A 26,339-nucleotide genomic window follows, 5' to 3' on the forward strand; every position below is an offset into this window, starting at 1 on the left:
ACATTGTATATGTAACACTACGCTGATTGCTTTCTTACTGAGCTCCGACTGTGTTCCTAGATGTGTAGGTGAAGACTGCTGTGGTTCATTAGTATACTGAGTGTGAAATGAATTACGTGTTAATAACACAAGTGGAGTTCAAAATAACTACTGTACTCACACATTATCGATGCAAACAGCAGGAACAGCACACTGTTGATGCAAAAAAAATGTTAAATCAGATATTTTGGATTTGAAATTGTTCCTCTGTAGGCTGTGGTATAAGGATACGTGCTATCAGTACTACACAATTAAGTGTGGGCAGTGGTGGATCAGTGGTTAAAGGCTCTGGGTTACTGATCAGAAGGTCAGGAGATCAAGCCCCAGCACTGCCACTGTTGGGCCCTTGGGCAAGGCCCTTAACCCTCAATTTCTCAGTTGTAAAAATTAGATAAATGTAAGTTGCTCTGGATAAGGGCGTGTGCCAAAATGCCATTAAAAAATAAGGGTTTCAAGTATATAGTTCATTGTATGCCATTATAGACAATATAGTGACCAGTTGGTCTAGCCTAAACAAACTCACAAGAACCTAGATAAGACAAATTGATCAACCATCTCAAATGAGCACACTTGTGTTTCTGACAGATTTTGCCTTCTGTGCAGCATCAGGGACAGTATGGTGACTGCATGCACCAGTGATAGCCTTAACTTTGTAAGACACATTGTTTTTCTTTTCAAACTCCTTGGTGAATTGAAGTGCTAAAAGTGACTTGAGTGGAGAAAGAAAAAAAAACTTATCTGCCACATTTCTTTTCAAGGGTCATTTACCAAAGAAGCTGAGCTCACTTCCATCTGTAACCCATGGAACTCATTCAGCATAATTAAGGCTTTAAATACAATTACAGAGTCAGCAGTGTGTAATGAAGTCTGGGTAATTGTTTTGTCACAGTGGAGATGTGATGTTTCTGTTGTTTGGAGACAATCTCACGACCTGAGTGAAGGTAATAGAAAGAGTTTTTCGATGAAAAGCTGGAGGAGGCATTATGTGAATGTGTCTGTGTGCTAGAGACAAAAAGAGAATGAAAGACGCGATCGCAGTACACAGGTACAAGTACAACTTTCCATGTGCCAATGCGAAGGCAAAAACACATTACTGTAGACTGTTTATATTCCCCTTTTCTTATTACCTGCTATCTTTTATAATGGCAGTTAAGCAGTAAGTAAGCTGCCTGTTTTCCAGACGTGCCATAAAATGGAGAACATGGCAGGAGATTGAGTCGAGGTATGCTCAAGTGCTTAACAGCAGCAGATCAGAAACATTCAGACTTTCAAAACTATATCACTATCCGTCTCCAGTTCTCGCCCACCACCAGAGAAGAAATCTATTAGTAGATGTCCAAAATGTAGGTATTTTATAGATTAAATTCTTTCAGACTACAGGGGTTTTCATTCATTTCCTTACTTTAACCCATTCCCCAGAATGACATCTGCAGAAGGATTCTAACTGTAGCTTCCTAAAAAGGCTTTTCTTTAAAAGCAAAACCAATTTAGAACTTCTAAAGAGAGACAAACACCCTGAGAGACAAACCAAGGAACCTATTATGATGCCTGATGTAACCTTTATTATTATTATTAGTAGTAGTAGTAGTAGTAGTAGTAGTAGTAGTAGTAGTAGTAGTAGAAGTAGTAGTATTTGGACAGGACAAGATTTGAGTGTCCTCACTTGCACTTATGCAGGGTCATCACACCAAATGTTCTTTGAAGCATATTACATGTGCGTCATATCATGTTGTGCTTGATCATTATATGCACATAAAATGTAGGCTACCTGTGCTAGGAACTCAAATCCTTTGAAATATCATCTATATTTTGTTGTTTTGTGTTTTAAAATTTCTCAATGCTTGTTTTCGGGTTTGCTCCCTGCAGCAGATGATAGAAAAGAATGTCTCTGCATACTGAAGACGAAGCGTGAAAACTCTTTACCCACAGGATATAATATGTCAATATACTGTACGACATGTACTCTACATTACATGGGGCTATTTCTACTGGTACTTTTAGAGAAGAAATAGAACACATGGTGTAATTTTTCCACATACTGATGTAAGGGTTTGGATGAAACTAAAATCCCAGAGTCATCAATAATTATTACATTACCCCACCTCCCCACGTAAAACTACTGCAGTCTGAATAGAGCTTTAGTGTAGAAATATTGTACAAGCCAGTGGTTCCAAAATGCAGTCTTGAAGACGACAGCCTCTTCACTAATTTTTTAGTGCACTAATTTTGGAGGTTTTGTCCTTTTATTTTTTATCAGAACAGTGTAGAATATCCAGTGTATTCACGAAACCCTACAATGCAATGCAGTAGGCTAGTTTCAAGATGATAAGTACAGTGATAGGAAATAAGTATTCAGGCACTTTTCCAGGTGTTTATTTAATATACCTTCAATGCATACTCTAGATCCACTTCACATTTACATATGTAATGTCTTTTGACTTTATACTTAAATATGAGCTAAAAAGTATGTATTCATAACCATAAACAAATATAGCTTCTTTTTTTTAAAAAAAAAAAAGGAAATTGACAGGGATGAAAGTATTCCAACAGTATATATTTGAAAGAGAAATTGGTGAAGGAGCTTCCTAATGTAATCAGGGACGATATTATTAAGCAACAATCGAATGGAAAAAAGCTACAGAGCCGTTAAGACCTTAAACATCCCTGTCAGTACAAGTAGTCAGATAATATGCAGGTGGAAAGTTCATGGAACGACAACTAATCAACCCTGGACAGATGCACCATGCAGGATTTCACACCATACTCTTAGACTCATGATAAGGAAGGTAAGAGAGAAGCCAGCAGTCACTTGAAAGGAGTTGCAGGATGACCTGAAAGCAGCAGGAACAACAGGTGGACACAGAACCAAAAGCAATGAACTGCACCACAGTCAGTTCTGATACGCATTTAGATGAAGCAGAGCACTACATCATTTGGGCACTCACTGTACGTATTGCATTGCATTGTGGGATTGAATGAACAAATTAGGCCTTCAACACTAATATAAGGCATCCATGATGTCCTTTGAATTCTGTAAGGAAATGATTTGAAATGATTAAATGAGTCAGTGGTGAGGGTGCGCTAATTTTCAATGTGGGGTTTACCAGTGACACCAGTGAGTCAACACTAGCTAAAAACACAATTATGCAACATGACAAGTTAAAAAAAAAGAGTCTTATTAAACGGTTCTTTTCATAAGTCATTTCCCCCAAAGAAAACAAATCCATATGCAGTGGGTTAAGTTTCACTTCTGCTGTTCCAGCTTTTTATACTCACAGCACAGCACATTTACAAACAGTATAATTATAAGCTTCGGATTTGACTCAGTATGTCATTACATTAAATAATGAATCAGTGTATTCCTGTGTAGTGGCTTAATTTATCACTACTTTTTGTTTCTACTGTTGATTTCTACTTTTTATTTTCTTCTCTTGAAAAACTTTAGTAAGCTCACCACAATGACACATCTTGCCTCCCGCCGTGTTGGACATTTTATTTCTCGTTCTCATATTTTGTCACTCAGGCCAGCTGTATTTTGGACTTTATGTAATCAAGTAATAAATATGAATGAATTTTGATGAACTTTGTATGAATAGTAATGTATAGCGGGCAGTGTCAGGCAAAATAGGCGTCATTGGAGAGGCGCCATACAAAAATGTATTAAATATTTTGGCATTAAGCAAGATATTCAAAATAAACCTAATAATGTTTCATATCCACTCAGGAATAATATAAAAATGCCTGAAAATATTAAGATATAGCACCTTTAAGTACTAATAATGAAAGACCTGTGTCACAGCAGTATACGAGTCAAGTATGAGAACAGTAGGAAAAGGGACAATTAAAATAAACAAAGCAACTTTGTGAAAACTTTTGGTTCGTTATTCATGCTTGTGGATCGATTTGCCTCTCACTTTAAAAGAAGTGCTCAAAAACTAACGATTCGTTCCGCAATTACCCGTCGCTGCTATCATTAAAAGCTGTTATTAAACCACTGAAGTCTACAAAACTCTTTTGGAAAAACTGCTCAGGAGTGCAAATGGACGTTAATATCCCAAACTGTGACTACGTATGGCAGACTAGAGTGTGATATTTCAGTATAACAGCTGTCAAATTGTCATCCTAAGAACCACTTTGTCTCCGGGGAATGAAGTGAGAGACATTATGGACACTCTGTCCATAATGGCGGAGTTGATGACGCTTGTAGCGCTAAATGATGATGGGGAAGAGGCTTCATACTCGAATGCTACATGATTGGCTGACAGAGTGGCGCGCGGGAGGCCAAGAGGCCTACACACCAGCTCCCAGCGGAGCAATTAAGTCAGGAACAGCAGCGCTTGTTTACAAGGCCTTACTGCTCCAGACCAGAGAGCGAGCAAATTAATAACCACAACTCAACAGGGAGGCAAGTGTACACTAAGACCAACCCCATCAGGCCTTCAGCGACGTGGCCAGCCTAAACCTGTGTTCAGAAAGAGACAACAAATTCACTGAAAATCATACAGCTTGACCAACATGCTTTATCATAGCCTTCAGCAATCTTAGCAGTATTAAACATTAGTTTTAACTTCAGCTTGATTAGTTTTTATATATTATAAATATTTTTCAGCTCCTAAATGTTTCCACTTTATCATAACTAGACCTATTTCAGATGTGGAGAGGGATGTGCCTAGCCCCAGCCCACAGGTTCCCATACCCTGTTCTTAGAGAACCCACTGTCCTGTACACATTAGTGGTTTCTCTGCTCAGACACACCCATTTCAATTCAGGAAGGGCTGTTATTGTGTTGAGAGCAGGGAAAACACTAGAATCTGTAGGACAAGGGGTACTCCAGGACCAGTGATAGGAACCTGTGCTCAGATCTATTTATGTGTTAATTACATACTGGTTTTACAACTCGTGACTTATTGAGAGTGATGCAATATATCCTGCAGTAATATTCATGCACATTTGATGTTTGCCAAATATGAGAGAGTCCTCAGACTGAAGCCTGGCTTATTTGCCTGCGGATGGTCTTGTGCTGCCAAGGAGAGAGAGAGAGAGAGAGAGAGAGAGAGAGAGAGAGAGAGAGAGAGAGAGAGAGAGAGAGAGAGAGTGTGTGCAATTAGTAGCATAGTGCAAAGTTAACAAAGTGCAGGTGAATATGTAAAAGAACAATCAAAATTATTCAACCCCCATTGCAAACCCCTACATTGTCACAATGTACAGACTTTCAGCTGTTCACAGTGAACAAAAGCAGTTGAAATAGTTCAACACAACAAATGCTTCACGTGGCAAATTCAACTGAAAATGCAACTTCCTTCCTCCAGTTTCAAAGTTATTCAACCCCTGAACAGAATCCCTCACAACAGCACAAATATGCAAAAGAGGTGTTGTCTCAAGCACACCTGATGTGACTAATCAAGGGCTTCATTTTTTGCACCAGGTGTGTTTGAGCTGGAACACATGAAATACCTGAACTGGCTAAGGGAAGAAAATGTATGAAATATTGAATTGGCTAGGGGTAGAAATTATATGAAATACCTGAATTGTCTAGGGGCAGCAATGATATGAAATACCTGGACGGGGCAGAAAAAAGGAGCCTGTTAGTTCATGTTATCACGTATATTATAACAACGCTAAATAGTCATTCCCTCACCAGCCTCTTCTTTTCTCTATGTTGCAGTGAACGAGAGAAAAAACACATAGCGTGTCATTTTACAGAGAAACAACAAAACGTAAACTATTCTGTCCTGAACATTTGCCCATGCTGGGAAATTATACAAAGCACCATGATTAATACAAAGCACTGGCACCTGAGACTCATCCAACACGTCTCCTAACACACACAGAAAAAAACAACTTAACGACATAAATGATCAAAGGCCCATACAAATCCCTGTGTATGATCTTTTAATATTAAAACAGTAACTTCTTAGAACAGTGCATTAACATAACCCTATTGTTTATGTTACTGCTGGAACTACTTTTCAAGCCATTTGTTGTAAAATGAATGCGCAACTTCTGACCAATCAGAATCGAGAATTCAACCGCGCTGTGTATTAATACAAATGGCATGTACAGGTCGGTGACTAATTAATATAAGAGCATGGTTACAGGAGTTAGATGTAGTTCTGTGAGCGTCCGCTAGACGGCGACAGACGCACAACATTTCACTAAAGCGCCTGTAATACACCACCTTGAGAAGATTAATTACCACGCGTTGAATTTATTAGATTGTTAGACCTCTAAATCACTCAGCTCTACTACACATATAGGACTACAGTTAAGCTCAAGTTGTTGATTGATGATGAGAGGTAAATGATGAAGCAACAAAATATCACATAAAATACAACCCCAATTTCAAAAAAGTTGGGACGCTGTGTAAAATGTAAATAAAAACAGAATGCAATGATTTGCAAATCTCATAAACCCATATGCTACTCACAATAGAACATAGAAAACATATCAAATGTTTAAACTGAGTAAATGTACCGTTTTAAGGGAAAAAAATAAGGTAATTTTGAATTCAATGGACGCAACACTTCTCAGAAAAGTTGGGACAGGGCAACAAAAGCCTGGAAAAGTAAGTGTTACTAAAAAGAAACAGATGGAGGTTAATTGGCAACAGGTTAGTAACATGATTGGGTATAAAAAGAGAATGTTAGAGAGGCAGAGTCTTTCAGAAGTAAAGATGGGAAGAGGTTCACCAATCTGCGAAACACTGCGTCTACAATTTGTGGAACAATTTCAGAATAATGTTGTTCATCGTAATGATGTTCATCATCTACAGTACATAATATCATCAGAAAATTCAGAGAATCTGGAGAAATCTCTGTGCACCAGGGACAAGGGTGAACATCAATATTGCATGCCGGTGATCTTCGGGCCCTCAGGCGGCACTGTAGGAGGGCCGAGGGCCGTTACAGAAACAGGCAGGATTCTGTAATGCAAATCACTGCATGGGCTCAGAAACACCTCCAGAACTTATTGTCTGTGAACACAGCTCTCCGTGCCATCCACAAATGCTGGTTAAAGCGCTTTCATGCAAAGAAGAAGCCATATGTGAACATGATCCAGAAACCCCGCTGTCTTCTCTGAGCCAAAGCTCATTTAAAATGGACCGAGGCAAAGTGGAAAACTGTTCTGTGGTCAGACAAATACTGCCTGCGTCTCTGATGGTATGGGTGTACATTAGTGCCTATAGAATGGGCAGCTTGCACATCTGGAAAGGCACCATCAATGCTGAAATGTATAAACAGGTTTTAGAGCAACATATGCTTCCATCCAGATTCCATCCCATCTTTACTTGTGAGAGACTCTGCCTCTCTAAGATACTCTTTTTATACCCAGTCATGTTATTTATCTGTTGCCAATGAACCTAATTAGTTGAAAAATGTTCCTCCAGCTGTTTCTTTTTAGTAACACTTACTTTTCCAGCCTTTTCTTGATCCAGTCCCAACTTTTTTGAGATGTGCTGCAGCCATGAAATTCAAAATTACCTTTTTAAAAAAAAAAAAAAAAAAGTGGTACATTTCCTCAGTTTAAACATTTGATATGTTTTCTGTGTTCTATTGTGAATAGCATCTGGGTTTATGAGATTTGCAAATCATCGTATTCGGTTTTGCTTACATTTATTTACAGTTTACACAGTGTCCCAACTTTTTTGGAATCGGGGTTGTACCTCACTTGTTGCCTGAAAATGTTTGTTTTGAAATGTTTTCCTTTATGGCTCTTAAATTATCTGTGTGGTCTACCTAAAATAGCATTCACCAAAATTAACCTTTCTTTGCATTGTTTTGAAAGAATGATGTTTTATTTGTGTAGAGCTTTTTAACAGTTTGAACAGAGTAAAACCAAATTAGCTATAAAAGGGGACAAAAAGTTTAATTTAAAGGAAATCACATTGTTTAAAAAAAATATTTTTATACCTATTCATTGAGAAACTATGGTCTGAAGGATGTTATTCCACTTATACCATAGCAATTTGATAATGATTACAAATTGAATGTATAACTAACACCATGTTGAGCTTTTTAACTGTTAATAGTTACATTTAATATTGTGGAACATTCACGATGTTTGAGAACCTCTTCCTCAATAAATAGATATAAAAATATTTTTTAATGTTATTTCCTTTAAATTGACTATTTCCTAACAATTTTTAACTTTTTTTTTTCTTTTATAGCGCATTTGTTTAACTCATTTTTATAGTGTTGGAAACTGTTAAAAGGCTCTATACAATAATAATAATAATAATAATAATAATAATTATTATTATTATTATTATTATTATTATTATTTCAAAATAATGCACAGAAAGATTTTGTGTATCTACTGTATACAGTTATAAGTATTGTTTCAACATGAATGTTTAATTTGTTTCTTTTTTAATAACATTTTATAATTCTATTAATTTCTTATAACAAAAATTATATATTTTTATTTCTTTGAAATCACCTTTTTAAAAATTTTTTAAAGAATTTTATTTATTTAAAACACAGATTTGATATTGCATTGAACAACAAAATAGCATCCTATGAAACTACGATTAATCTCCATGCAAGCCTCGAGACCTCAAATATTTTCCTGTATATTTTTCTCTACAGAAAACTGGAGTAAAGATCTGAAGCAGTGGCAATCGACAGCTGTTGTGTATCAGCGTGTGTGTGCCCACCTGCCGTGTGTGTCCTCCTTCCCACTGCTGTGTGTTTGTGTTTGTGTCTACTTGCTACCCTTGACCTGACTGAAGTGTCACCATGTTCTGGACGCTTCTCCTGGCACTGATCCTATTGCTGGTGCTCCAGGCCCAGTTATATGTTTGCCTGCGGGAGCTCAGATCCTCCACAATCTCTGTGATCTCAGTGAACCCGAATGAGACCACCAACAGCAGCACCTCACGACGCTTACCAGGTGCCATCATCATCGGAGTACGCAAGGGAGGCACCAGAGCCCTGCTGGAGATGCTCAACCTTCATCCAGATGTGGAGGTGGCCAAGGCTGAAGTGCACTACTTCAACTTGGATGAAAACTTCCACAAGGGTATGGACTGGTATCGTGCTCAGATGCCTCTCACTCTTGCTGCGCAGGTGACCGTGGAAAAGACTCCAGGTTATTTCACAGCACCTATGGTTCCAGCCAGAATGTGGTCAATGAATCCAGCAGTGAAGCTTCTTCTGATCGTCCGAGACCCAGCTGAGAGGCTCGTGTCAGACTACACACAGGTCCTGCACAACCGCATCCAGCAGAACAAACCATACCAACCTCTGGAGGAACTGCTCCTACGCCGAGGACACATCAACCCCAACTACAAGGCCCTCCAGAGAAGCCTTTACCACCAACACCTGGCCAGGTGGCTGGCGCTTTTCCCCAGGGAGCAGATCCATATTGTTGATGGAGAGGCATTAATCCGGGACCCATTCCCAGAACTTCAAAAAGCAGAGAAATTCCTGGAACTTCCACCGCGGATAATGCCAGATAACTTCTACTTCAACACCACTAAAGGGTTTTACTGCCTGCTTTCTGCAGGACATGACAAGTGCCTGGATGAATCAAAAGGAAGACCACATGCACCCCTCAGCAACGAGGCTTTCCAAAAGCTCTGTCGATTCCTCAGATTGCCCAATCAGATCTTTTTTAGGATGACAGGCCAGACTTTTCACTGGTGCTGATAAAAAGTTTACACTAGATTTTAAGACTGTAGACTAAATCTGCCATGAAATATCCTGTCTAGTCAGAACTCTACACATTATTTGATATTTGACTGAGATTTGATTAACATCTGAGTTTATTCCAACCAAGTCCAAGAACTGAGCTGAAAAAGAAAAATAACAAGAGCACAAATGTGGAAAACAGACGGTATCTCTGGCGCAAAGGTTCCTCCTGGTGTTGGTTATGCAGAACTGCAACAAACCTGATCTTGAAATTCAGGGGTATGGATTAATGGACACCAGCTGTAGATAAGGGATTACTAATCTTATCCACAGATTATCTGCTTGGTTTTAATGAACCCTGCAGCTGCACCGGCACTTTGTAGATATGATTGGTGAGCCCTGCTGTAGACTAACTGTATGTTTAAAATGTTAATACGTGTACATAAAAAACAGCTGCTGAGACATATGGGTAATATGGAAGTACTCACATTACCAGTAAGACAAACATTATGTAGCTTATACTTTCTGTGCATTTTGTGTACTTTACAAAGGTTTGTACAAGTGTATGAATGAGCGCTGTAATCATTCTAGTAATTAGTTGGATTTTCATCCTTCACATTTGTTAAATTAATCTATACTTGAATGTTTTGTCTGCCATTTTGAATAAGTTTCTATTTTTAAAGGCTCTTTAAAAAGAAAGTTCTGTGTGTATGCAGTTTTTGCTCAATACGTGAATGTACAAACATGTGCAAAATCATGGTTTAGAATCAAAATGAATGCCATACACACTTATACTCAGTAATATCATTTAATATAATTCAGTTCCTCTTGAAAGATAGTTGTTTTTCCAAACCAGATGGCCATGATTTCTCTCCAAGTGAGAAGAGGAATTCAGTTTCCTCCAGTGCCACCACAGCAAAGAAGACCAGTTGATAGAAAATACCCAGTGCTCATTTTGTTTTAACTTCAATTAAGAAATAAAGATACTTAACTATATTTTGGCCCTTCATAAATATTTTAAACATACAAACATTTGAAAACTTGATAACTGCATGTTCATAATCTAATCTGTACTAATAATATTGTCAAAAACTGTGCTGAAGAGTGTGTTTGAATAAATTCTCTCCAGGAGCTTTAGCAGAACAGTGAGGAGTGCTATCAGTCATACTAAATATTATAGTGAATTATTGTAAAATTGATATGTAAGATCATATCACCAGGAAATGATTGGAATTGTCTCAAAATATCCTGACAACTGATGAGAGTGCCATCGCTTAGTCCAGGTCTTATTTACTGTCAGCAATCTTCATTCATCCATCTTCAGTAACCAATTTGTCTTGGTCAGGGCTGCGGTGGGTCCAGAACCTATCCCAAGGACAGTGGGTGCATTTCATCATAGGGTATCACACGTTCACTGCACTTTTAATTATATAACACTCAACAATGGATATTGTCCAAAAGTATTACAAAAATCCATCCATCCATCCATCCATCCATCCATCCATTTTCTGTACTGCTTCTACTACACAGGGTTGTGGGGGAGCCTGGAGCCTATCCCAGGGAACTCAAGACACAAGGCAGGAAACACCCTGGACAAGGTGCCAACCCACTGCAGGGCACGGGCATGCACGCACACACACACACACACACACACACACACACACACACACACACACACACACACACACACACACACACTTTGGACTGGGGAGGAAACCGTGCGAATTCTGGGAATTGGGGGAGAACATGCAAATTCTTCACGCACAGGGTGGAGGCGGGATTCGAACCCCCAACCCCGGAGGTGCAAAGTAAATGTAAAAAATCCACATACGGGACTGATTATACAGGATAGTATACCATGCAAGGGTGGGGGGGGAAAAAGACAAACATTTTTTGTTTTGTAAAAAATGTGTTTTTATCAGTTCCATTTTCAGTATAAAACACTTCCATAACTCTGGCCAATCAAACAAATTCACTTAATAGGACAAAAATCACAATTCCTGCATGTCTCTCTAAAATAGCTTTGAACACAGGGATCTGGTTTTAAACTAATTTTGTAAGGGATAAACTAACAAATTACTCAGGGTTAGCTAATACAACATGAACATTAATTTAAAAAAAAAAAAAAATAGAAAAAGAACGGATGAACAAACAAATGCAAGTTTATCTGATCACAGTCCGAACACAAGTCCTTGAGTCCAGCGCACCACGATGATGGTGTTTTATGCAGTCTTCTGCTGGCCCTTCTTGCCAATCAGGGACTTGTGGATGTGAGGGATCACACCTGCAAAAACACAGAGCTAGTGTCAATTGAGCCCAGACTTGAGTAGTGAAACTGACAGAAAATGTGCCTATACATCATTTAATCTGCATCCTTCACTTTTCCTAGTAAGCAAACCACTTAACACATTTTAAGCATCGCCATGCAACAGAATACTGAAAGTGTCCCAACTCACCACCACCAGCGATGGTAGCCTTAATGAGGGAGTCCAACTCCTCGTCTCCACGAATGGCCAACTGTAGATGGCGGGGAGTGATACGCTTCACCTTCAGATCTTTGGAGGCATTTCCTGCCAACTCCAACACCTAAGATGAGACCCAACCACTGTCAATGATTTCCATTTAATACATATGAAAATGAATATTTATCCTATTGGTGAAGCAATATTACACAAAACATCTGCACCTACTCTATGTAATCCAACTGCATCTTAAAATCCAGACAAAAGACTTGAAACTAGCCCTACAAACAATTTGGCCTTTCCCTCTCCTGATCTTTGCAATATGTCTTACAGTAGAAATGGTTCTGTAAATCAGACACAATCAGACTTAATTCTGATATTTGCTATAAAACAAGATTTAGTGGCTGCAGAATATCTTTTAAACTAGCCCAGTCTGGCAACCCTGTCACTAACTCATGTCCTGCTCCTCCTTCAGTGAAAATGTGCTGAGAAGGAGCATGGGGCAGCATAATTCCTGTTCCCGAAAGGCCTTTATTAATGCTTGGTGCAGTTCTCCCGTTTGACCATTAGGTGCAACAACAATACTAAAGTTTTTTTTTTTTTTAATTCAAAATGGGAAAAAAAAACCCTTTACAATTCTTCTACAGAAGCTAAGTGCACAACATCTAGAAAAACAAGCAAATCAATGGAACATCATCTTATATTTGTCAAATAGCAACATTTTTTAAAAAAATCATGTGTCATTTATAATAGCTGATCAGTATTACAACAGAATGTAAAATGCATGATGTTGAGAATGAGGACTTTATTAAGATTAGTGTTTGTTGAATGGCTGGTATATACGGCGGGGTTATATGGATGAGCCGCCACTGTTTCCGATAAACCTGACACTCAGTAGTCATTGAGCTGTAAAGGAACGATAACACAAAAAAGTTACACCGGACCCTGATGAGTTACTTCCTTTACCTCGGCTGTGAGATATTCCAGAATGGCAGCACTGTACACGGCTGCTGTAGCTCCCACTCGCCCATGACTGGTAGTGCGGGTCTTCAGATGCCTGTGGATACGACCCACAGGGAACTACGAAACCGTGAAAAAGAGCCATTATTTAAAGCGTATTCAGACAGATTTCACTAATGAAACCATTCAAAATTTAGCTGCCAACCCATTGTTTATTGCTACACTACCAAAAAAAAAAAAACAAAAAAAACAAAAAAAAAAAAAAAAACACCGATTGAAGAACAGTGTGCTTTTAGCAGGATGAACATGGAGTCGGTGAAGCGCAATCATGAGTCAAAACAAAACTGAGAAATGACCAACATGATCCAGCCCAACTGTGAAACAGCAATTGACATTTATGACCTATTCGTTTACAGATTCGCAACAAAGCATATTTCAGTAGTATTCAAATATGAACTATTCAAATGTTTATTTACTCATGTACAATATATAGCGCTACAATACTGTTCAGTATTTAAAAGACCAGCTCAGTTACTGTGCTTACTGATTTTTATTAAAGGTTTAAATAGGATTAAGACATTCTCATGATTTAAAATTAGTGCGTAGTATGAAAACTGTTTTGCTTCAGAACCAATGTATGAATAATACATAATCCAGTTCCTTAATTTTTAATGAAAATTTTTTTTTAATCAATCATTCAGCAATTATTGCACATGCCCAATTTAGTCTAAACCAAGAACACATAGATCAACACTGCTGACATAATAAACATTAGTATTAATATTGGCTTTTACCTGAAGTCCAGCCCTTTGGGAGCGAGACACCGCTTTTGCCTTGGCCTTTCCACTGTCCTTTCCTGCCTTGCCACCAGCCTAGGATTTAATGAAACACAGAAGCTTAGCTTTAACTCCAGAGTGAGCAAACATGCAATTTTATTCAGACATTATTTATTTTTTAAACATGCAACATTTCTAAACCTGTGAAAATGGTTAAGCATAAAATTTCACTATGCTCATACTTCTATAAAACCATCATAAGGAAAGTTGGCATAAATGACATGACCCTAAACTTCAGTCCATACAGGATTTCGCTGAATTTTTTTAGATTGTTGTGGCACAAAATGCTTGAATTTGCTGCAGTTGTTCTTTTTATTTGCGATGTAACTTATTTTTTTGTGGAAAACTACTTGGAATTGGCAAAAAAAATTGCACAGCCTTTCACAGTGATGTTTGTTGGCAAAGGAGACCTTTCAGGTGTACTAGTATTTGACACATGTGAATCAAAGAGCGTATTGGCTGGGTACACGTTGTGATGACGTCACATGACCCAAATCTGTGGTAATTTTGAAAAATTGCTAAACTTTTGTGGAATTTGCTTCATTTTGTGATCACAAAATCCTGGAGGGACTGAAACTTTAAGGAGCTGTGCATGCTCTCTCACTTTCACTTATCACTAGGTCATTATGTATATATGATATATACTTAAATAACTGTTACAGCTCTAAATTACTGGGTAATTTATTTTTTAAAAATGCTCTTTTTTAATAGCAGTTCAGATCAAATGAAACCGAAACTTAACTCAAGGCAATATGTTCTGAACTTTTTTATTGGTTCTGCACACTTTTTTTTGTACATATATATCTATAAACTCAGATAAATTTAAAGTAAAGGCAAAACATATCCCCTGCATGTCTCGATGCTAAATAAATATTGCTTGGCGTGTGTGAGCGCGCGCACGGTGAATCGTTTGCGGAGTGCGGAATCGACTCCAATGTCTTGAAGTTGACTCTTAATTCGAAACCCGTGCAATCATTGAACCGACCCATCTTGGAATCGACTCCGATGTGAACCGAACCACGGTGCCGACTTGACACACGATTTATTACACTGTTTATACGATTCAGATGAAATACGTAACATGCTGTGCCATTTCAATCAATGGCGTTTTTAGTCTACGTGAAGTTTGACTGTAGAGTTTGTAGTCCATAGACAGACAAATCAAAAGATTTTAGGTAATAATCCACATACTAAACACTGGCATTAATATGTTTTTGCGTTAATATTAAGACGTTACTGTTTGGTAGTTAGCGAGTTTAGATATTGAAAATTGATTAAGTGTTACCTAAACGCATCACAGGTGGCAATAAAAGTATACTATATTATAAAATAACATGCTAATAATAATAATAATAATAATAATAATAATAATAACAACAATTATAATTATAATAAATAATAATAATAGCTCGGTTCCACAAATAGCTTCCTGGATCTCAATGAATTTTAGCAGCTGGTAAAATAAACCTAGTTAGCACACAAGATCCAAAACAAGCCGCAAAACCAAATCTACACTGACTGGTGTTGAAAAATAAAGCTCATCTCGCTCGTTCGAACAAAAAACATTGTGACCATAAAAACAAAATTTTACAGCTTTTCTGGATATCAAATTCACTGTAATGTCAGCTAGCTAACCAGGCGAGTTGTATCAGCAGCCAGGAAAGGTAAACAATCCAAACCAGCGGTGTATTACGCCAGTAGCTTCCTAGTTAAAGATCACTCATCTTAAACAAAAATATCAGTTCGTAATCAACAAGATGTCAATTCCGATCAGTGTAAATAACCACCGCTAGAAAACGAAATAACATCAACGGTGGAGGGAGGGGGGGGGGGAGTTGCAAATTATCCTAAAACAAACAACACGCCGTTTTCCGAAACTGTTAGCGCGCGGGGACAACGATGAAGCTAAGCTAGCGGATTAGCACAAATCGCCGTTTGTTCATTCAAACAGTTAATAACGTCAAACACACGCTACATTCAACAAATCGCAAAACATGTATATAAGATGCAATAACGACAAATTAAATAAGAAAAAAACATACCATTGTAAAGGTTGGTTGTTCGGGGAACGAATTCCGGGAGGACTACGCTAAATCAATTTGGCCTCAAACAGAGAGGAACAATAAACCTCCGTTTAGAAGAGAAACACTTCAAGGTAAACTAGCAGAGGCAATGACCAATCACGTACGCCGTTGTTGATTCGAATTTGACGACTAGCCAATGACATTACAGGTTGCTAAACGCTTTCCCCCCCCATCCCCCACCGATGAACGGTATTTTGCACATACAGAGTGAAGGCGGGACTTACTACAACTATGAAATGTACTCAAAACTTTTACTCCCTCTTCAACTGTATGAAGATCTATCTATCTATCTATCTAATCTCTTAGTTTTGCAGTTAAGATAATAGTTTGTATTTTCTGTGAAGGTTATATATTATGTGCAGTTATATATATTATAATTGTGTAGTACATTTAACTGTTGTTCGAGTCCTAATAGTTTTAAATATTTATTCATAGAATTTTTACTACTGTACAATCTTTATTTCACGGGTAGTTGTTTTATTTATTTATTTATTTTTACAGTGTTCTTTGACAAAATATTAATCACGTTTGAGAAAACAGTAAAACCGAATCCTCCATTAAACACAACTGACAACAGAGTGAGGCGGGACTAAGGGTACGATTGACAAATAGACTAATAAGAAAGCTAGGTTTGGTAGCGCTGCCTTAACAGACAAGCGCCTAGTCCAATCGGGTTATAGGGAAGCCATACTCAGTTGAGGTCAGGTCAGATTTCTTTTTCCCACTCGTATTCCAACAAACCCTGCCTCCTACTCTGGGATTGGTTAGTATTTTATGGAAACGCTCATGAATTGGATAATTTAGAAGTCGTTCACGTCACCGTAGCAACCTTAGGAACTTCGAGCGCATCTCAGAAGCATCGTGGCGCTAATAACAATATATTACAAGCGTGTTTCGCCAAATCACAAGTAATAATATTGTTGTTTTGCGCACTGTTTGTCTTTTTATTATTTTATCACCAAATTTATTATCTTAAACACGTCAATCTTAGTGTAGGAAGGGGTTTTCTCGGTATACGGGTGGGGAAAAATGACAGCATCAAAGTGCTAGAACGCAGAGAAGCCGCTGCTGGTGAAGATGGCGGATGGGGATAGTGGGAGTGAGCGCGGTGGTAGCAGCGGTGGTGGAGGAGGCAGCGGATTCCCCCATTTCCATCGGGATCAAGAAGAGACCCAGGAGCTGGCCTCCAAACGCCTGGACATCCAGAACAAGCGTTTCTACTTGGACGTGAAGCAGAACTCGAAGGGCCGATTCGTGAAGATCGCTGAGGTCGGCGCCGGCGGCTCTAAAAGTCGGCTGACGCTGTCTATGTCGGTGGCAGCGGAATTCCGCGACTACTTGGGCGACTTCATCGAGCACTACGCCCAGCTCGGGCCTAGCACCCCGGAGCAGATCGCACAGTCCTCGGGCGGGGAGGACGGCGGTCCAAGACGGGCCTTAAAGAGCGAGTTCTTGGTGAGGGAAAACCGCAAATACTACCTCGATCTGAAGGAGAACCAGCGCGGGAGGTTCCTGAGGATCCGTCAGACCGTTAACCGCGGCGCGGGGTTCGGGATAGGAGGGGGAGTGGCCCCTGGGGCGGCCATGCAGTCGGGACAAACCATCGCCCTCCCAGCTCAGGGACTAATCGAGTTCCGCGACGCCTTGGCCAAGCTGATAGACGACTACGGCGGCGATGATGACGAGCTAGCCGGGCCTGGATGCGGCGCCGGCGGCTACAGCGAGCTGCCTGAGGGTACGTCAATCACCGTGGACTCGAAGCGATTCTTCTTCGACGTTGGCGCCAACAAATACGGCGTGTTTCTGCGGGTCAGCGAGGTGAAGCCCAGCTACCGGAACTCGATCACGGTGCCGTTTAAAGCCTGGAGCAAGTTCGGGGGAGCTTTCTGTCGCTACGCCGAGGAGATGAAGGAGATCCAGGAGAGGCAGAGAGATAAAATGTACGAGCGGAGAGCGGACGAAGAGTCCGAGGGAGACGACGTGGACGACGACTGATTTCTTATCCCCCCACAGGACCGGGCTTTTGTGTCCACCACCCCCGCGTTGGACACCCTCGAAAGGATGTGCATGACGAACTTTAATACTAAAACACCCATCGCGAATAAAGTTGTGTGACTGACAAACATGGCGTAAATAAAATAGAAGAATCTGTAAAGCATACACAGAGCTAGCTTAGCTAAGCTAAGCGATTTTTCTCTAGCTAGTTAGCTAAGCTAGCTGTACTAGGCCTAGTTAGTGAAAGCTACTTTTTTTGGGGTGCAGACCTGTTTTTAAATGGCATGTAAGAAAAAAGGCAGAATTAAACCAACCAAAAAACCTGTTCTTAATGTGCTTATGAACACAATGTGAGCATATACAGTGTTACTTATTGAGGTTATTTACAGTGTTGCATTGCCATAATTAGACAGAAGACCAGCAAGTTCACAACAACAAACTTAATAATCAGGAAGTTTGGTTCATGGATTTTTTTTTCACCTGTGTTTCAGGTCTCTGTTAATGGATTTATTTACTTTTGGCTCCAGTTTCTGGGCTAAGATTTCATTTCAAAAAGTTCAAGCAGAAACTTGGACATATACAGACACATTACGTGGACCATTTACACAAAAAAGGTGCTATGAAACATTTCACCATGCCCCTTAAACATTACTTATATGTATTATTATTATTATTATTATTATTATTATTATTATTATTATTACAAACATGTAAAATACAAAACCAGTTCAATGTACATACTAAATTATTATAAATCTGTCCTACAGAGATAGTCGAAGGTTGACAAAGCACACAGCCACTATTATCCTAAAAGATACTGATACTTTGACACTTTGCTCCTAAATACTCTGAAAGTTAATGCAGAAACTTCATTATTTTTTAAAGGATACTATATTAACCTGTTTTAGACCAGCGCTTGAAGTGGAGATTCAGTATCTGTTCGTGTTAGACGTTAGTGAATTGAAGAAGAAAAAAGAGTGTAACTGGAAAATGCATTATATTCAATGTAAAACTCACCCAATAGGGGTTAAATACTTATTTTTAAACATGAAATTAGAAATATATATAGAAATATATTTATATATAGGAATATAGAATTGATTCAGTTATAACAGGCTTATTTAAACAAATCTTGGATGCAATTATCCAGTGGGATATTTCTTCTGTTTTGTTTAGTTTTTTTCCTCCTTAATTTTTCCACCTGGTCCTTATTGACACTAAGGCCATAAGAACATAGAAACAATATTAAAGATGCTTTGTAACCTTTCTCTCCACAATTTGACTTGGAAAAAAAATCCCTCCTCTAGAGAAATGTTTCTTTTAGCCTTTTATATTATTTGTATTATCTGAATATGCATAAGACATCACGAATTTCCCAGAACAGCCCATTCTCATCAATCTACATCACTTTTCCATGAGATTTTAAAGTATGTTATATCTGTTACAGTTGACAACCACTCCGTCTGATCTTTTTGTACCTGTTTTGATCACTGTATGCTGTATCGTTAAACATTTCATTTTGTCTAGAGAAAAACGAGAATTTACAGACTGTGACATTTGTCACACATAGCCTCGATGTGTGAACACTTTCTTCAGGTTTTGGTTTAAAACTCTTGTCATATACACCACCTGGGAGCAATAGCAGTTTTATACTACTTTTAATATCAGTTTCAGTTTTGCCTTCAGTTGAGGTCTTTCTGTACCATGTCCCATGAAAAAGGCAGCTGTTCAGTCAACATCATTCTGCTGTAACACTCCCAACAACTTCCTTTCAATGACAAATAAAAATTCTTTGCTGATGAAATGATACTTGTCTCTGTGTGTGTGTGTGTGTTCATGTATGTTCAGTAAGAGCCATATTCTGGTCAGGGATGCTCTTGATCCTGAGCCTCTTCCAGGAACACTTTGCAAAAGGCACACGCATTGGTAATTTAGAGTTGTTAATTCACCAGCATTTTTTGTGGGAGGAAAATGGATAACCTGTACAAAACCGCCACGGGCACAGGGAGAACATAAACAGAAACTTCACATATACAGTAACCCGAGCTCAGGATCAAAACGGGGAGCTATGAAGTAGCAGCACTACACGCTGTACCACTGTGCCGAATTGAAGACAGAAAATGCAGTGAAACAGCCAGAATACTATTCAAAAATATGATGGAAAGTGAATCAAAAAGACTGTAAACTGACCTTTACAGACCAACTGCACGATCCTGTAGGTTCAATCTGTACAACATCAAGAAATGTCACAGAACAGGCTACAGAGCTACTAGTCCAGGCTCTTGTTATCTAAAAACTGGACTACTGCAACTCACTACTCTCGGGGCTCCCAGCCAGCTCCATCAAACCCCTTCAGATGATTCAGAATGCAGCAGCACACCTTGTCTTTAACCAGCTGACAGAACCCATGTCACACCCCGCTTCATCTCCTTCCACTGGCTTCCTGTAGCTGTCCATATCAAATTCAAGGCCTTGATGCTCACATACAAGATCTTGTCTGAAACTACACCACTCCCTACCTCAACACTCTCCCTGAGGTTTATGTTCCCTCATGCAATCTGCGATCAGTTAACGACCGACGCCTGGTAGTGCCTACTCAGCGAGGCACAAAGTCCCTTTCCAGAACCTTTAAACTGACTGTCCCTCAATGGTGGAATGAACTTCCAACCTCAATCCGGTCAGCAGAATCTGTCACTATATTCAAAAAAACAACTAAAGACCCACCTCATCCATGAACACTTAACTGACACCTTACTTGTCCTTCCCCCTTTTATACATAAAAAAAATAATAATAATAAACATTGTGCATTTAAACTGGCTCTTACACCTCTGCTCTGCTTCTCTAGAACTCAATTAGAGATCGTGTACGGTAGCACTACTTGTTTTGTTTTCCACTTGATGTATCACTTTGCTTGTATTTCCTCATTTGTAAGTTGCTTTGGATAAAAGCGTCTGCTAAATGAATAAATATAAATTGATGTTTTTTGGTTCACAAAGGACCCAATATGCAACAAGAACCTGGCAACAAATACAAGACTGCATGTCTGAAAGAGTCTGTGAATTACAGTTCTCTCATGGTCTCTGCTGTGTTCAACGCTACTGCTGAGTCTGCTTTCACCACATTAATAACTTGCTGAACAGACTACCATTACCTGACCGTTAAAACTATACATTAACTAGGTCTGATTTTTAGTGCTGTCTCACTAGTGTTGGATAAATGAGCATGTTTGTGACAGACAGATGAGTACAAAGATGATTTTTTTGTCAGCATGGGAATAAATAAACCACCCAATATTTACAGCATTTGGCAGACACCCTTATACAGAGCAACCTACGTTTATCTTATTTATACAACTGAGCAGTTGAGGTGTAAGGGCCATGCTCAAGCGCCCAACAGTGACAGCTTGGTACTTGGATTTGAACTCAGAACCTTTCAGTTGAATAGTCCAATGAGTCCACTGAGCTACCACTGAATCAGGGTGAACTCTTGACAACTTGATGTCATGGTCCTTTACTCACATCTAAGCCCAAACAACAACTTTTCGTAAAATTTACTGGAGTTGCTCTGATAAAACTGGCCCAAAGTTCACTGGAGTAAAAAGCAGATCATTGTAAGGCAACAACATACATTAATGTCCTAATCACAGGAAATGAAGTTACACTGCACGATTAACCAGTCTCAGCTGGTAAGGAATTTGAGATTTGCTGATTCCAGTTTTCTGAATTGGAAAAAAGAGTGAAAATGGCAAAACAGCAACAATTTACTACCTATGAATGATTTTATCTTAATCCCTTAAAACCAAGACTCTGTGCCAATAAAAGTGAATCATAAATAAAACCACACTTTAAGTAAATTCTTCCAAAATAAGTAAGCAAAGTTATTATGCTTATATGACATGAACAACATTAAATATATCTCAAATCTGATGTCTTAGATAGTAGTTCAGGATTTAACCTGAACAATAGGTTTATATCTCGTTCTAATACATATTGGTTTTCATAGAAACAACTCATTCACAGGAACTTGTACGGCAGACTCAAGTTCTAATAATAAGTTCTAAGAAGACTAATAATAAATAGATTTTTTTTTATGTGTTTAACAAAGTAAAACCTTGATCTGGTGATGATTTTTTTTTTGTTAGGAGTCATTAGAGAGAAACAACTATAACATAAGTGATAACAAGAAATAACTTGTCTATTGGACGTTCCACGACATTAAATCTAACAATAAACTATTAAAATGTGTGATGTGACGTTTATTAATAAATCAAACATTGTCACAAGTCACTAAGATGAACAAATCTATATTGGGATACATCTGTTTTGTTCACTGCTGACAAGTTCCTTACATGGAGCTTGTCTGGTAATATACCTGTCAGTATTTTTTAAAAACTTGCTCGAATTGAAATGAAAGCAGGTTGTACAAGGCCATACAACATTGTACCATCTTGAACATGGACAAACATAAAATAACACAAAATAGTAACATATATTAGTATATATTTTATACATTGCTCAATTTTCTTCTTGTCTGAACAAATCAGTATGCTTGTCCTAACCATTAGTCATAGAAACAAATCTGCACATTATTTGCGCTAACAGGATTAACATCTGAATGAATCTTTTAGCTGAGTAACTCAAGAGATATTCAGATATTTCAGATCTAGCAGATAATACATTCCTCTTCAAAGCAAGGCAAATGTGGAGAGACTCAAAGCTCTTCACCTGTAACCAAAGCAGCCATTGTAATAAACATTACATAGCTGTAATAATGCAGTGGGTGATGCAGAATTCTTTACAGTGTAAACAGAAAAACCTTTGACACATAGGACAACTAGCAATAGTGATGAGAAGAGGTGAGAGGCTGAAAAAGAGGCAGAGATAAAGAATATGAAAAACAATGTGGGGTCATCAGAATTAATGCATGAGACACCACTACTAGAGCACTGACAGGGGTTTTCATAATTTCTTTCAAGTTGAAATCATAAGCATCTACATGTTCCACAACATTGTGCCTTTGTATGTTATATACTGGGATTAAAAGGAGAGTTGCATGGACCTTTGCTTCCATCCACCCATCCATCCATTTTCCATACTGCTTATCCTACACAGTGTCGCGGGGAGCCTGGAGACTATCCTAGGGAACTCAAGGCAAAAGGTCTGGACAACTGCAGGGCTCAATCACACACTACGGACAGTTTGGAAATGCCAATCAGTCTACAGCGCATGTCTTTGGACTTGGGGAAGGAACCGGAGTACCTGGAAGAAACCCCTGAAGCACAGGGAAAATATGCAAACTCTGCGCACACACAGGGCGGAAACAGGATTTGAACCCCCAACCCTGGAGGTGAGCGACAAACATGCTAACCACTAAGGCCCTTTGATTTCATTTCATTCATTATTTTCATTAATCTCATCCTTAACAGTCTCTCAGCACCTGATTGATTGCTCTCTTCAATCAATCCCTGTTTATTTCTATCTCACTGAGCTGTATGTCGTTCATTCTGTGCTTCAGCTTGTGTTACATACCTGGAGGCTTTCTTAATTGGAAATTCCAAAGAGTTCTTCCCTTCTGAGGTCTGGCTGCACTGGAAAAGGTCAGCCTCCAGGTGGTGTCGTACCTCCGTTATATTCTGCTGTCCCTTAAATCAATCCAGAACCAGGTGTTGTCCCTGCTTGCACCACAGTTGACGCCTGTTGTACATTCGACGTGATTGTACTTTATCTTAAATGACAACACAATGGAAATGAATGGTAATGTTTCAGAGTTTAAAAAGATTGAAATCAGTGACAAAATGAATTCTTTTTCCTAATATTGAAATGAGTGAATGGAAAAACAGCATACATCTTATATCTGAGGTTCTTGATTAGTTCCTCAAGCTCCACTTCATTTACATTGAGGTCTTTCTCTCTCTGACCATGATGGTGTGCTTGTCCACCAGATTTCTTTTCAGGGCCATAACTGAAAAAACATTCATTCATGCATTCATCCATTCATCCATCCATATATCCATCCATCCATTCATTCATTCATTCATTCATTCATAAAATAGAGCCAATGAGCACTTAGTTATCTTTTCTATAATTACCTGTAACCCAAATTTCTATTTTACAATCAGAAGATTGTAAGCACTCTTCTTTGTTTTCAATCTCCCACTCTTTCTCTCTTTCAGCTTCCTGAATTCGTGCCTTGCATGCCATCAGTGCTTCCCGGAGTGCACAATTCTTTTCCTCTGTGGCACTCAGCTGCAGAAAGAAGTAGTAATGTCTGAGCCAACTAGACCAGGACCATCTATGAACCCAGCAGTGAATGTATAAAAATATGTATGAAGTCACAGGAATGTGTTGAACAGTGGAGCTACAAAATATGAGGCGTATGCTTTATATGTATTATGGTAAGGGGTGGTGCTGGTCTGTATTTGTCTGGTGTGTCTGGTCTGTTTGCATTCAAACGTGAAATCTCCTGATGACAAAGCGTTGATTCTGTTGCACCACACGGAAGCCCTCTTCAATAAATAGACACTCTTAACTTTACATGTGTCACTGTGTCTGGTCCAAACCCACTCTAAATTTACACCCCATACTCCCACAGTCAGGTTGGCACAAGATTTCTTACTTGGGTTTGACTGGAGCCTAATCAGAGTAGTACCTGAAGAGCTCCTATTGAGGTGCAGGACATTGTATGCCTCATAATGAGTATGAGAGAGAGAGAGAGAGAGAGAGAGAGAGAGAGAGAGAGAGAGAGAGAGAGAGAGAGAGAGAGAGAGAGAGATTGCTGAGGTTGATAAACTATGACAACACAAATTTCAGTCCAGATAGTGAGGATGTGACTAAAACCTGTTAAAAAAGGTCAAACTCAGGTGGAATACAGATAATTTGGCTACCAGACAAAACAAGTGACTTCAGATGCAAAACCACTGAGTGAATCTCCCATGGCTGTACCTTCAGTTTATTGGAGAGGATTCACTGCAGGTCAGCAAGTCCAAAGACTTCTGAGCAATCAGGGAAAGGTAACCAAAACAAAACCAGCACACAAAAAGATTGTGTGAAGGCTAAAATCACTGAGAGGTGATGGAAGAGTGTTTCCTGTAATGATCAGATTTGGGTAATGGGAATGTGACTGAAGAGCATTCACAGTGATGCTAAGTGTATAGAGTTGCACATGATTCGGGACAAGAAAGAGATGTGGGAAAGGACTGAGCACAAACTGGCTGATGATATTCTCTTCTTCTTTTGATTCTGAAAAGTTCCATAATATATTTTCCCATCATGCTTGATGAATTAGAGTCCCTCATGGGCATGACTGGCAAAAGGACAGAGCAGCTCTAGGTTCTAGAGGTATTATTTTGTTCTCATCCGTTCATCCACGGTACTCACAACCAATTACTGCAATTAGTTTGTATACATTTGTACTGAATACATTCCAGCTCCCTTAACATTCCTCAGCAATGTTTTGTTGCATTAAGAGACTGATTTTGTTTACCATTGCATTGGACAGCAAAGTCACAACATCGTACTCTTCCTTTATGTCCACTTTCATACAGCTTTTTACTCTTTTAAATGCATTGATTGACATGTCCTTGCAGGCAGGCATCGTAGTATCAGCAGCAGTAGTAATTTTTTTATTTTTTTTTTATTTCATGATCTAATGTTAGGTCTTCTAAAGAATAGGCAGTCTCATGTTAATCACCCTGGTAACTAAAGTCATGCTTACCAAATATCCTGACATCATTAATGACACGTTCCAGGACCTGTCTTGGAGATTTTTGTTTTACGGCGAGAAAGCCTAGAAAAAGGTGGAAATCTGAAAATATATCACAATATACATTATATGGCCAAAGGTTTGTGGACACCTGATCATCACATCACACATAACTCAACACACAGCCATTAATGTCTAAACCGCTGGCAACAAAAGTGAGTACACCCTTAAGTGAAACATTAGACATTAATGTCTGTGTGTTGAGTTATTTTGAGGGGACGGCAAATTTACACTGTTACACAAGCTGTACACTCACTACTTTACATTGTAGCAAAGTGTCATTTCTTCAGTGCTGTCACATGAAAAGATATCATCAAATATTTACAAAAATGTGAGGGATGTATTCACTTTTGTGTGATACTGTATTTTAATACTGGAGATATGTTGATCAAACAGACAAACAAAATATGCAATCTATAGTTTTATGCTGGAAGCAATTTCTGAAAAGGTAACAATCCAGATGCAGACAAAATAACACAAATTACTTGACGTATGTAGGTTTGTTTGTTTTTCTTTTTCCCAGAAAAATTATATAAATATGCACAGCAGGTAACTTGATATGGTTATTT

The 26,339-nt window shown here is 38.8% G+C and overlaps 3 protein-coding genes across 4 annotated transcripts in view; 2 read left to right on the top strand and 1 right to left on the bottom strand.

Moving 5' to 3' along the window:
- The window catches only part of hs3st1l2 (heparan sulfate (glucosamine) 3-O-sulfotransferase 1-like 2), a 27,839-nt gene extending 17,469 nt beyond the window's left edge, over positions 1 to 10,370 (top strand). For both annotated transcript variants that reach the window (XM_017451229.3, XM_017451228.3), the window contains one exon: positions 8,628 to 10,370. In XM_017451229.3, coding sequence (XP_017306718.1) covers positions 8,778 to 9,689 — 912 coding nt within the window. In that variant the 5' untranslated portion in view covers positions 8,628 to 8,777 and the 3' untranslated portion in view covers positions 9,690 to 10,370. The remainder of the gene's footprint in view (positions 1 to 8,627) is intronic.
- A 1,445-nt stretch (positions 10,371 to 11,815) lies between these two features.
- On the bottom strand, positions 11,816 to 16,128 carry LOC108255943 (histone H2A.V). The gene is made up of 5 exons (XM_017452329.3): positions 15,972 to 16,128; positions 13,888 to 13,965; positions 13,100 to 13,213; positions 12,128 to 12,257; positions 11,816 to 11,955 (listed from the first exon to the last, which is right to left on the bottom strand). Exons 1-5 carry the CDS (start codon positions 15,972 to 15,974, stop codon positions 11,894 to 11,896), a joined length of 387 nt encoding a protein of 128 aa, XP_017307818.1. The 5' UTR covers positions 15,975 to 16,128; the 3' UTR covers positions 11,816 to 11,893.
- A 567-nt stretch (positions 16,129 to 16,695) lies between these two features.
- purba (purine-rich element binding protein Ba) lies at positions 16,696 to 19,815 on the top strand. The gene has a single exon (XM_017452328.3). It carries the CDS (start codon positions 17,091 to 17,093, stop codon positions 18,006 to 18,008), a length of 918 nt encoding a protein of 305 aa, XP_017307817.1. The 5' UTR covers positions 16,696 to 17,090; the 3' UTR covers positions 18,009 to 19,815.
- The last annotated feature ends 6,524 nt before the right edge of the window (positions 19,816 to 26,339 follow it).

The sequence above is a fragment of the Ictalurus punctatus genome, chromosome 22 (assembly GCF_001660625.3).
Source record: "Ictalurus punctatus breed USDA103 chromosome 22, Coco_2.0, whole genome shotgun sequence".
NCBI classification, from domain to species: domain Eukaryota; kingdom Metazoa; phylum Chordata; class Actinopteri; order Siluriformes; family Ictaluridae; genus Ictalurus; species Ictalurus punctatus.